The sequence below is a fragment of the Phycodurus eques genome, chromosome 10 (assembly GCF_024500275.1).
Source record: "Phycodurus eques isolate BA_2022a chromosome 10, UOR_Pequ_1.1, whole genome shotgun sequence".
Classification (NCBI taxonomy): domain Eukaryota; kingdom Metazoa; phylum Chordata; class Actinopteri; order Syngnathiformes; family Syngnathidae; genus Phycodurus; species Phycodurus eques.
In genome coordinates this window covers 19,439,838-19,453,729 of record NC_084534.1, presented here as the reverse complement: position 1 = coordinate 19,453,729, position 13,892 = coordinate 19,439,838, and the positions used below count along the sequence as shown (strand labels likewise).

Sequence of the window (13,892 nt, the reverse complement as noted above, 5' to 3'; positions counted from 1 at the left end):
CAGATACTAGACAAAATTTGAGATACAATATAGGAAAAGAGTAGATAATAATATATATATATATAATAATGTCACATGCCCACCATTGTTGTTGTCTTTGTGCTTGTCCCAACCTACAATAATTACACTTAAAAAAACAGTTAATTCCTTTACATCCTCTTTTTTTTTTTTTTTTAAACAATACAGTGTTATATATATATTTTGTAAATAAAAACCTAACAAAATTGCTTTTATATTTTGGGGGGGGGGGGGGCTGGAATGGATTAATTGCATTTCAATTCAATTTAATGGGAAAAATGTATTTGGTATACAGGTAAATTGAACAAATCTCGTAAGCCAAGGTACCACTGTATTTATATTAATATTTACATTGTGCCTGTGTCTGTTTTGTCTAGGTCCTTGACCATTATGAAAAGGAAGGCTTCCACTTCCTGTCGAAGGTGTTTAACTCTTCACACTCCTTCCTGGAGGACCTTACCGGATTGACATTGTTACATCAGGAAACCCAGGCAGCAGAGGTAAAACACTATGGCAGACTCTCACCACAAGTATTTTAAGTGGTCAATGCATCATTTTCATCCAATTTGCCATTTAGATCAATTATATTTGGACTAAACAGAGGGGAGCAGGATCACTGCTAAAAAAAGCAGTTGGAAGTAATTCAGGTCCAAGCACTCAATTGGACACTGCAAATATAAAAAGCCTTTATTTATAGGGCTCAAAACATTTAAAAAACACCAAAGCGTATCGACCCTCCGGGCTTTATCAGGGTGTTGGTCTTAAATGGTTTTTGCGACCTATGAATTTAGGCTTTTTAAACTTATAGTACCTGCGTGCGCAGACCTATATTTGGATTAATATTTTCCAGAGTTCAAACTGTTGCTATCCTAAGAAGTGGCGTCTTGAGATACAATTTTTCCGAGATATACGTTGTAATTTTTGTTTTCCTAAAATTGGTCAGTTAAAATGAATGTTGTTTTATTTATTGTGGACAATAAAATACAAATATTAGTAAAATGACATACATTTAACATTTTATTTATCTAATTAAATAGTTGTTAAACTAACTTAATGCTAAGTTAATAATAATCACTTAGCTAACTTAATTATAATTAAATAAGTTATACATAATTAAAAAAAGAGTGAAATAGTTTATTATAAAAACTATTTTGCATGCGCATTTTAATCTACAAATAACTTGCCTATCTGTCCATTTTAAAAATCCAATGTGGCACAAATGTTGGCCCAACCCTGGTATAGCGGTACCCTTTTTACACCCTCGGTGCGTGTTTCAGGGAAAACCTTTCAAATATGTGTGACACTCCCTACTCCTGGGACCTTGCGCAAGATAACTGCCATAAGATGACAGCCAGCTTCAAGGGCATATATAGCTGCATTGCCTCACTCTGTTGTCGTGGCAACAACAACACGGTATATAGACGACCGTGGAAATGAGCGGTGTAAAGTTCCGAGAAACATCCCTGAATGCTCAGCCGTGGAATATGAATGTTTTTCCTCAAGACTCCCCTTCTGACATGAGACGCAGGGGGAGACTGAAATAGGGGGCTAGGGGGTGGGTTGGGATCAGGTCCTGCCAAGCTGTGGGAAAATCCCACGTACTTCCTCCCGGAATCTACTCATAACACGGAGGAGTAGGAGGTCGAGTGAAAAGAGGAGGAAAAAGATAACACTAGATGAGAAAAAAAGAGGATGTTTTAAAGAACTTTTTTTCTCCTCCACCTTCTCTCCATCTGCTGCCATCTATCTCATGGCTGTTCTTATGAGAGAGTGCGTTGAAAGTCTCTGGCCTAATCTGGCTCTCTTCAATCAGAGTATGGAGCGATTGTTTTTCAGTGCTCAACCCACAAGCGCCGCAAGTCTTTCCGGTACACACACAGATTAGCCAAATTTGTGGAACTTGAGAACAAGTTTTGCTTATTTTGATGCATTCCACTCAGGGCCCCAAACCTTTGAACTTCCCCTGAAATGACAGCTTATCTCATGCAAGATACACATGCCACACATGCCTACTGGATGATTTTTATTTTCAAAAAAAAAAAAAAGTGGTCAAAATCCTGGTAAAAGCTTTTATTTCCATATACACAAATGTACTGGAAACACTGCACGTATGAGTCCGAATTATAACATGATGAAACGTATTAAATGTGTTATACTTTTACAAAAAGTAAAGAGAGGAGAATATAACATAACAGTCCCTGACGTAATGCCTTTAGATAAGATTGAGAGGATTTATGAGTTGGTCCAGATCCGAACCATCGTTTGGCCGATTCTTTTTGCTTTGATTTGGTGGGAAAATATTGAGATATGAGCTCTGTATGGTGGCAGTGAACTCAACTCCGTTCACAACAAGCAGCAGTTTGGCAGATAGTAAACTTTAAAAAAGAGGCTTCAAGCTATTGAATGCCACTCCGAGAGGAAGTTTACTGACAAACTAAACATTGAACAAAAACATTTACATGTGTATTTAAAACAACAACATAGCTTTGCCTTAGAAAAGCCCACTTCGCTTATTTCTAACACTGAATGCAAAACGCCTTAGGTGGTCAGCTAACGTTACCAAGCTGTGAACTGCCACTCCGGCCCAGGCCCATTGCACAATTCCTTCTCACAATGCTATGCAGTTGTGTAGCTGAAACAATCCCGGAGTACAGGGGGTTTGTTGGGTTTATCAGGGTCACGACATATGATATTTGGAGGTATGTGAACTGTGCGCAACAAACTACTTTGCTCATTTACCGCATTTACTTGCTGTTTTTAGATTAATGGCTGTGTTATTCATACCAATATTTACTGTATGACTTTACAACTGCAAATTGGGATTACGTCACCACCATCTGTTGTAAACTGGGGACTCCGGTATACTTGAAGCTCTAAAGCTGAACGACCCCAATGCTATATACTGTAGACTTTGAGAACAGTTTTAGGTGTGAAAAAAAATAACACTTCGAAAGTTGCAGAAGTGGCGGCACTGGTTAGAGCGTCCGCCTCACAGTTCTGAGGGTTCAATCCCCGGCCCCGCCTGTGTGGAGTTTGCATGTTCTCCCTGTGCCTGCGTGGGTTTTCTCCTGGCACTCCGGTTTCCTCCCACATCCCAAAAACATGCATGGTAGGTGAATTGACAAGTCTAAATTGCCCGTAGGTGTGACTGTGAGTGTGAATGGTTGTTTGTTTATATGTGCCCTGCGATTGGCTGGCAACCAGTTCAGGGTGTACCCCGCCTCCTGCCCGATGATAGCTGGGATAGGCTCCAGCACGCCCGTGACCCATGTGAGGAGAAGCGGCTCAGAAAATGGATGGATGGATGGAAGTTGCAGACGTTTGAACCAGTGCTCAGTTCAGCAAGCTTCAAAGGATTAACTCTTGAATGTTGTCTTACAAATATGCTACCCATCATCATCATCTCATTTACATAATTTACTCATATAAACACATATAAACAAACAACCATTCACACCCACATTCCTACCTACGGACAATTTAGAATCGTCAATTAACCTACCGTGCATGTTTTTGGGATGTGAGAAGAAACTGGAGTACCAGGAGAAAACTCGCACAGGCACGGGGGAGAACAGGCAACACAGGCGAGGCCGGATTTGAACACGGGTCCTCAGAGCTGTGAGGCAGATGTGCTAACCAGTCGTCCACCGTGCCGCATTACACCACTAAAGTAATCTAAATCAATGAAACTCTTACAATTGCCTAACTTTCTTTTTTACACTTGTATGAAAAGTATCAATGTTAAAAAATGAGGTGTGTGAGTAGCATCTGCAAGTTAAATCAGCCTAAAGAAGTCTTAGATTATATTTTTTACATTTGTATGAAAGGAGTGCTACAATATGGTTCATAAAATATTGCCTGTACAATTGGTAAAGGTTTTATAATGGCCAGAGTTTTAGACATTATGGCCAGAGTTTTAGACATTATTTCCTATGGGAATAAATTGTTTCGGAAACCAAATGAATTGAGTGGCATCCCTTCCATGGATCCTTTGTATCTTAAAATAATTCTTAGTATGTGCTCTTATTTTCCCTAAAGCTGGGTTGTGTGTGTGTGTGTGTGTGTGTGTGTGTGTGTGTGTGTGTGTGTGTGTGTGTGTGTGTGTGCGCGTGCGTGCGTGCGTGCGTGCGTGGAGCGTGTCTAAACTAATCCACGTCATCAGAGGGCTGTAATATGCACTTAGGACCTATTTCGGGCGAATCGTAACCTGAGAAGTACTTTTCATGCGGTCACGGCAGGGTTTTTGGGGGAGTTCAAGTTTGGTTAAAGTTTAGACTGAACGCTAGTTTGCGCGCGTGTGTGTGTGTCAGTGTGAGTGAATGGCTCCTTTGTGAGAGGAGCCCTGTTGAGATTAGGTTAGGAGCGTTCAGTAGGATGGAAAATGTGTGCTGTGAATCTGGCGTCTGGCCAGTTAGGTGCGTGTATTTTCAAAACTAAAAAAACTAAACTTGTTGCATCATTCAGGTTTTAAAAAAAGGCGTGCTGTCTAAATTGGATTTGGCCGTTGAGTTCATAGTTTGATTTATAGTCACAGCCCTGCTATTGTTGGACTGCAGTGTTCGGCTGTAGCTGCCTATTAAAGCCAGTACGCTGACTTTTATATCGTGCGCTATCCTCAATTTGCCCTCGCAACCTTGCTTTTCAAGCTTCTGTTGCCTTAGCTCAGCAGTAAATTACACACTGCTAAGAGTAATTCTAACATAATGCCACCTTACAGGCACATTCCATACCGGTACTGCAATTTATTATTGTGACTTGAGTCATACAACTGCACAGGTCCAGGATCCCATTTGGACCAGGATGCATGTTAATGTTGATGTTTTAAAGGTGTGTAATAACTTTCATCACAGGTTTAACTGATATCAAAGCTGTTTAAAACACACAGCAAAGACCCAAAATATTCATACCCTGGCCAAAATGATTAATGGGTATCCTTTAGCTGGAAATAACACAGTAAAGTGTCCAAAGAAGACTTATTCGTGACAAATATTTACTATTTTCCATTTTAATTTTTTTATTTGATGTATTTTTGCCCAATAAAGTTCAATGTCCCAAATGCTTCATACCCTATACCCCGAGAAAAAAACAAGTAGGCCGATACAAATGTTGTAACCGTGAGGACTTAGCTAGCCTTGTTAGCATATTGGGGTAATGTTAGCATTTCTGTTAACAAGCTAACAACATCATCGCATTTATTTTACAGATAATATACATATTGCTTACTTTCGAGCAGACAAAGTTGTGCTTGTTGATTTTTGACTGGTTCAACTAACTTTGCGGTTGACCACACTTCATCCGGATGAACTGGGTTTATTTTTGGGATTTGAAAATAGAACAAAACGGGTGAAAGAAACCATTTCCCTTCAACCTCTACAAGTGTCGGACCTCTGTTCTGTGCTGTGCTGTAATTGGCTAATCGGCATTTGCTTTTTTTTTTTTTTTGTCCGCAAGTAAGGTAGCCCTAAAGGTGGGGGAAAAAAGGCTAAATACTTCTCTACAAGGCCACATGTTTGAGGGCCCAAGTGCTTAAATTTAGCTGTGTTCCTAAATCCAGTGGTGGAATTACCGTAATTTCTAGTGTATAATGCACATTTCTCCCCCGCAAAAGAAATTGTCAAAAGTCAATAGTGCGTATTATACATAGGAATAGGGGAAAATTAAAAAGCTTTCACAGTTTATAAATGCATGCCGCCATCTAGAGGTTATGAAAAAGCTGTATGCTTTCGTTCCAATGTCACCGCCACCTAGAGGTTATGAGAAAGGTGTACACTTTCATTCTAATATGCCGCCACCTAGAAGTTACAAAAAAGGTGGAGCCTACACTTTCATTCCAATATGACAGGGGTACGTATGACTGCGTATACCTGTATGTACAGTTGTGCTCATAAGTTTACATACCCTGGCAGAATTTGTGACATATTGTTTTTTTTTTAAAATATGACTGAACAACAACCATAATTAATTTCTTTATGGTTATGTTTTGTTTTAAGATAATAATTTTCTGAAATGCTTGACAGTGTAATTTAAATTTTAATTAATTGACAGTGTAATTTTAATTCCATTAAAATAAATGTGTTTCGCCTAGCCCTTCATGTTTTCTTTAAATAATTGTACCCATCTTGCAAATTCTGCCCGGGTAATCAAACGTATGAGCACAACTGTGTGTTTTCTCATTTACTAAATAAAAGTAATGCTGTGAATTTAAAAATAAGAACAAGTAAATAATAAGTATTAATAATAAGTATTACATGTTCAAATAAAGTGCTTAACTTCAGAATAATTCTTTGAAAAAATACTTTGTTTTGATCATATGGGTTGAAGCAAAATCATGCATTGTAAAAATGCATTATACATAGGTAGAAGGGTTTTCCAGAATTTTTAGGTCAACTTTGGGAGTGCGCATTATACACGAGAAATTACGGTACATGTTATGCATACTGTATGTACTAGCCATTGATTTATGGATCATTTGGTATGAGTAACTTTGTCCTTCATCAGGAAGATGAGTCCTTCGCCTTGTTATATATTTCTTTGGGCATTTCGAGCGAGTTTTTTTTTTTTTTTTTTTTTTTGGGAATAACTCTCTGTCTGTTTATGTGCATGGCTTTCCCACACAAGAAGATGTGACCAACTGACCCTCACAATACAAAGAACCTTTTTCTGCACCCACCTACGGCAAGTGGCTCTGCCAGAAAGTCACAAGACAGAGTGGCCATGTTGACATCTGTGAAGACGGTCTCACTTGTCACTCTCAGTTTTGTCTGCTGATGTGAATTCACTCTAGCCCCCTTTTGAATACAGTCATCGTTTCTTCTTCAGATGAGGTGGTTACAGATCAGGACAATGATCACGTGACAGTTGGTCAGTAATTTAAATTGTAAACCTGCAGTACTCAAGCAAAATTTGACCAATCATGGTACCAATTTATTCGCTTTTCATTAGACTATTGTCTAATGTCACTCTTGATACATTATCAGTACAGCTGGATCATTTATGAATATTCACATCATGGAAATTTGTAATATATTGTCTCTATTTCCTCCGCTCCATTAAAAACATACAATAATGTATTTTGACATTGTGAAAGAGGTGTATTTTTAATTTAATTTAATTGGTTTTGTAAGTGAATGAGACAAACTAGCTTTGCTCGTACTTCAACGGTTGACAATTTATTAATTCTGGTGCCATGTTTTGCATTAAGGCTTGAAGTACTTTTACAACTTTCACACAACCATGCACTTGTCCAATCTTCCTTTGGGCAGGTTGCTAAAAATAAACTTGACGTCCCTCAATGCATGTCGTTATCGGTTTGCCAGCACTTACGACACTGAGAAAAGTTCTGTGTCACTGAAAGTGCTGAAATAAGAAAGTGTGATTTTTCTAACTAGTGTATTAATTTCCTCCAAAGTTCCCTTGTACAGTTGTATAACAACAATTCTTGGCTGTCATTTTGTTCTTTTCAATGAAAGTTGCATCACTTTCTGCGCCACAGTTTTTCATCATATCTAAGGTCATCTCCAGATGTGTTTGTGTGCGGTTGTTTGATAACAGTGTGCCACAAAATCATCAACTTGCGCCATTTGCTAATGTCCCCAAAGAGGAGGAGGCGTAGCAGCAACGCTCACACCAGTGTCAGCTCTGACGTAAAAACACGAGTTTTGTTGGCCTTCAGTGCTCTCAGGCCCTTCTCTTCCAGTCTCTCTCGTTGTCTCTCTCTAGCCCACATAAACACACCGACGCAAACACACACTCACACAGCGGCGTCAGACGGCCCCATGTATGTCAGAGCTTTATCCAAACACAGCTACGGTTGCTACATGCAGCAATTATTACCAGATGGACTCGAAGAAAACACATAAGGGCTGCCTTTTCATTAGAAGCCTTCACACGCACGCACACACACGCGCAAGTGCACACACTTAGTTCTTAGTTTTGAATTTCAAATTTTGTCCTCGGATGGTCCTGACTCTTGTGTAGCAACGTGATAACCACATATAAGAAGCAGCTCTCAGAATGATGCAGTGCAGTTTTTTTTTTTTTGCTACTGCAAACTACCTCTCTGACCGTGTCCATCAAAACCGAACATTACAGTAATCACCAGTGACTGAGCTTTGCCACACACACACAGAGAGAGAGAGAGAGAGAGAGAGTAATTGACATCCCCCGAAAACTGTTTATAATTGCCTGCATTAAGTTTACACTCTAGCTATACCACAAACTATGACCCCCAAAAGACTTTATCATTACAAACCTAATTTACATTATCCTTAAAATAAATGGCTTACAGATCATTTGATTTAGAAAAAAATACAAAATCTGTGAAGACCTTCCATAACTTCCACCAACAACCCAGGCTAAACTTAGCTCCTCCCCAACATACAAAGCTCATTTCAGGTGCGACGTATCGCTTTAATATACTTCCTTGTCACCAATTACCTCTCTTGGTATCTTAAGGATGTTTCAGAAAGAGCACAAAATTGTGAATAGCTGGGGATAGATTTCACTGAAGAAACCGCGAATCTGTGAATTTGTGAACTGCGAAAATGCGTTGGATTACTGTTTTACCTTTTGTCAAGGCAGATTTCTGGATTGTGTCATTAGTTTGTGCAGGGGTACGTCTTTTTGTGGCTGTGTCTTTGTCCAGTTGTAAATTCGACCCCTATCTACTCGCGCGGGAAGCTAATGTAGCATACTACAATAATTCATTTATATAGAGCTTTCACAACAGCCGCAACCGTGACAAAGCGCTGTACAGAAAACTTATGATGATGAGGATAATAATAATACAATCATAAATATCCAAACAAAATTGTCTTCCTCAATCGAAATACACCACAGCTTCCTTTACATTGACAATTCACATACAGAAGGTGCAGTGTTTTATTCCCTCTTGGTGCACATTGTTTGAAGCTGTTTTTATTTTATTTTCGTGTTTCATTTCAAACATTGTTGAATTTTTTTCCTGTTTACACAAAAAATGAGCACTCATGTTTTTTGCGTTTGGTTTCAATGTTAACCAAACAGTGAACTTAAAACCAAGGTACGTACTAAACCATGATTTTCGGCGTACTGTTACACACTATTTAATTGTTAATGATTTATTTGCAGCGACTTGGAAGTTTCTCTTTATACATGACCCACTTTTGTATTTCTGTATATTACCGACAAGCATAGCATGCATGCCATCGTCATCCGGTATCACCGCTTTTAAGCATGCATGTATTTCTGTGACATGCTCGTATGCAAACGATGCCGTGCCCGCCACGCTAATAATAAATGCTCGCAGGGAATGCTTGTCTGCTATGCGCAGACATATTTCACCTCCCATCCTTCCTTTCTTTTCATCGATTCTGCATTCAGTACTAAACATAGTGTGTCTAAAGCTCCTCCGTCATCCACACATTAAATTCAGCAAAGTTATGTCAGTCAGCGCTTGACTTATAACCTGCCTCCCTAACCTTTTCCAATCCCATCCTGCTCGAAGGTTACTGTCCTTCAGAGATTGTATTTTTATCTGCAGCTAGATTGCCCTTTGCTCGATCCTTCAACTCCTGGGCATTCACCGCATATAATGGAGGCCATTGTCGAGAGTGTAATTGTATTCCTTTTCTTCCTTGATAGCTGGTGTATTGAGTTCCAGCAAGCTTTTCAGTAACGCAACAATTTCCAAGATGATTCTATTCCAAGATGAGAAGAAAGTCCATTGCATCATTATCGACACCATAAAACATTTTAGAATGCGAGTCAGAATCTTGAGATTTTCAATGAAATTTCTTCGCTTTTTGGAAAAGACAAGTTATTCTAACAGCTTCACGATCACTTTGACAGTACACTGACCTTTGCTTTGCAGAATGACAGTTGCCATAGCAACCCGGGGACCCTGGTTTATTATTCATGTTGATGGACCATCCTAAATTCATCCTATAATGTGTTAGCGAGGGATGGACATTGGACTAAATTTCCTTGATCGTCTGTCTACATGGAAATTATTGCTAGATTAATAATTGTTTTTTTTTAAATACCGGTAGTTGTATATTACTTTTAGATGTCATATAATCCAATCAAATTAATAATTCCTTTCATCAACTCATAAATATATAATCTGTGTCAAGACTTTGGTAAACAACAATGTCATCATTCCCCAGAGTCCCTCCTTCCCCATTTAACAGTGCCTTTCGAGGTATGCGATGCTAAACATTTGGGCCTCACTGAGTTAGTTGCATTTGAAGGCTGCAAACATCCAGTGGTTATTATTATCACTGTCTAATAAAGTATGTATATCCCCTTGTAATTTTTCAAAAATTCATTTCCTGAAGCCAGTTTCAATTAGCAAGTCTGTCACAAGTAGAGTCTCAAAAACCCATGCAGGCAAATACACAGGACATCTGCCATTTTGATTTGAAGTGGTCATTTTGGGGTACCGGTAATTTTGGTCATTTGCAGGGGTCTTTCAAAGGCTAATTTGTCCTCCAGATTTTGTTACCTATTTCAAATAACATAAAAAAACAAAAAAAACACAAAAAACATACAAGAAAGAAAGATGATGATGAATTGCGAATTACTGCAGCGCAATATGTCCTGAAAGTAAACTCAACACAAAATCTGATTTTCATTGTTTTTAATAGATTTTGTCACCTTTCCTTATAGATAAAGCAAATGACAGTGATATTCGTTTTTTTTTCTGTTTAATTTCTCCAAAGAAGTTTTTAAAGAGTTTTTTCCAAAAAACAAATTTGAAGCCTTAACCTACATGGTAGACAGAATGTGAACAGAATGTGAAAATAAATGTTTCCTCTTGGAAATATGTCCCTTTTGTCAAAACATGATACTAAGTTCATTAAGATTTTAAATGTTCAACAATTTAATATCATAAAATGAGCTGTAAAATGTCGTGGTTCGGTTGATCAGTACAGTATGTCTATTGTCGAAGAGTAATGCCGCACCACCACAAGCTCTTTCAGGGCTTTTCTCAAGTACAGTTGTACAGGTGATGCAAGGTGACCGCGGTAAAAAATGTGCGGCTAGGAAGAGCATACCTCGGGTCAAATGTTTCGATAAATCAATGCTTTTGCGACGTAGAAATGGGCACCATGTCTTTGACAATGATCAGTGCAATTGACTCTGATTGCTTCTACTTGACACCTTTCGTTTTATATGGAAAACAATGGGAAAATGATTCTGCTCATGTTGTCTCTTCTTAGCAGGAATTTAACTCGCTAGTCGCATTCCTGAAAAAAAAAGATGATAAAATTGCTAAGTTGCAACACTGACTCCGCTCATGTTAACTTGTGCTTCTTTTCGTAGCCATGTTGTTAGTGTAAACGATGGCTGTCTCTATCAAATCTTTTCAGACTCGAATATCCTATAGATATTTCGTCGAGTAATCGATGTCCCCCCATTTTTTCTTTTTTAAAGTTTTTTACTACTAACATGCATTTTATTCTCATTTATGAGGGCTGTACTTCTGTCCTTAAACTGCATATGTTGGTACTGAGTGTATGGTATGAACTCTGTACAGAATTTGAGACTTTGCTAAACGGTTAGCATTCGCGATTAGTATTAGTGTGCTAGCGATGACCATTTTAGGTATTAAAAAAAAACAAAAAACATTCAGCCAACTCATACATTGCCCACTCAGAACATTGTCCCAGATGATCGCACTACTCGTCACTTTAAACCGCATCCACTCCTTGAAGTCTCAGCGCCCTTTGCACAATGGTCATTGCACCGGACTATTGCAATATTAGTCATTCGAACTGCTCTAAGTGCTAGAGGACTCTGCATCTTTTTGCACAATTGTTTTTTGTCAATGTCTTTATGTCTCCAAAGTGTTCTGTAAATTGACTGTCTGTTGTACTAGAGCGGCTCCAACTACCGGAGACAAATCCCGTGTGTGTTTTGGACATACTTGGCAAATAAAGATGATTCTGATTAAACATCTAATAGTGTCTTAAAAATCACTTACAGATGCTCCTTTGTCATTTTTGACAATGCTTTTCCACGGAACCAACAGTGTATCCATCTGCAAAGAATGTCCATACATATAAACAGACAGTGGCTAAATGGTTCCGGGCAGCGCTAATATGCTTTTATTCATTCTTTTTATTGCCTCAAGGCAGAAATTTTTGCGTTGACCAATTTTTGTGGTTGACAAAGCTGAGTTAGTTGATGTATTTTTTATTTATTTTTTCTCCCCCCTCTTTGCCCAACAGCCCTCGTGTAAACAGTGCATGTCAACAGGGACGCTTTTTTAAACTACAGCAGAAGATAAAACAACAGATTAAAAAAAAAATCATAACTAGTAGGCGTTAAGACAAAGATGTTTTCAGCCAACTTCATTGATGTTCTGTATATTATTAATAAAACCGCCCATAGGGCTGGTGTCATGAAGGAGTGCGGGTAGAGGGCAGAGGGGACGCACTGGCACCCACACCAGCTGTTCACTCGCCTAAATGGGCTCATACAGAATTACCAATCATCAATCATAGGGGGGTTATTTTCATAAACAGGACCCTTTAAGCCATCTTTCCCCCCCCCACACGTACAAGGAAAGTATGCATCCTATACACTGGTCCTGCTTCCCGGCGCCAGGAAGCCCAGTGAGATGTCGTCTTGTGGCCTGGCAGCTGGCTGAAGTCACGTACAGACAGTCAAACAGACACACAGATGGACGACTAGGCCCACTTTGCATCCCTGTTCAGCACCGACTCTTCCTTGTCTTTGCCGTCTTATCACCACTATTCCCATGATGCATTTTTAGAATGTGGTTTTACTTCTAAATGGCTGTACATCTTTCATGAAAGGCCTGTATTTTAATTACTTCAGCCAATGATGTTTTTAATCACAGTTTGTTTTTTAGCAAGTGTACGCTAACCTTTTTAATACCATAAAAGCCAGGAAATTTCTGCCCTATTCCTGGGTCACTGTTCTGTGAGAGCAACAACAGCACGGTATGGGGGGTTGAAGTCAACCAGCAAATTTACTAATGTTTGAGTTGGAGTTATAGGCATTTTTTTGCCATGCGTGGCAGAATGTCTTTGTACATAGTGTCAACATGTCCTTTCACATTGCCTGTAAAAGCCTCTTTTTTACTGGCATTTTACCCAGGTTGCTTTTGTGTGTAAACTGCAGAATTGCAAGTCAAAGTCGACCGATGTGTTATGTTAAAATACAGTTGATGATCGAGAAAGAAGAAGTCTGGAGTAGGCTTCAGTATAAGAACTGAGAAGTGATGGGAAAACATTGGTTGTGATGTGTAGTGTATGCCAGATTTTGTCTCTCAGGTAATCCGCTCTTGGTGATCTGATGCGCACACACGCACGCACACGCACACACACACACACACACACACACTGGCCACAATGCCGACTCTTAATCTCTTTCCTCGGGCACTGTTCTGTCCAGCACATGGAGGACAGCGATAGCATCGAGCCCTAGGAAAATGGCAATGAAGAACACACGCACACACATGCAGCATGTTTCACAGACCTAAACAGAGACAAAGGGATACACATCTTTGGCATAATTTCCTTGACCTAATTTGTCTCTGAAAAAAGACCTAGGACAATTATTTATTGTTTGAAATCAAAAGACCTTTTAACTCTTAATATGACTGTTCGAAAGTAAAAGTAAAAAGCAATATACGTGATTGTGATTCATTGAACTTAAAAATAAGAGGTACATTTCAAATGAGGAAATGGAAAAGAAAAGTTGTTTTTTGTTTTATATATATATATATATATATATATATATATATACACACACACACACACACACACACACACTAATACAGTGGTGCCTTCAGATAGGAGTGACCCGATTTATGAGTTCTTCAACATACAAGCCATTGTTCGGCCTTTTTTTTTTTTTTTTTG

At 38.9% G+C, this 13,892-nt stretch overlaps 1 protein-coding gene across 5 annotated transcripts in view; it reads left to right on the top strand.

The window, feature by feature from the left end:
• Nucleotides 1-13,892, top strand: part of atg7 (ATG7 autophagy related 7 homolog (S. cerevisiae)) — a 54,545-nt gene that overhangs the window by 24,853 nt on the left and 15,800 nt on the right. For all 5 annotated transcript variants that reach the window (XM_061687302.1, XM_061687300.1, XM_061687301.1 and 2 more), the window contains one exon: nucleotides 396-518. In XM_061687302.1, coding sequence (XP_061543286.1) covers nucleotides 396-518 — 123 coding nt within the window. The remainder of the gene's footprint in view (nucleotides 1-395; nucleotides 519-13,892) is intronic.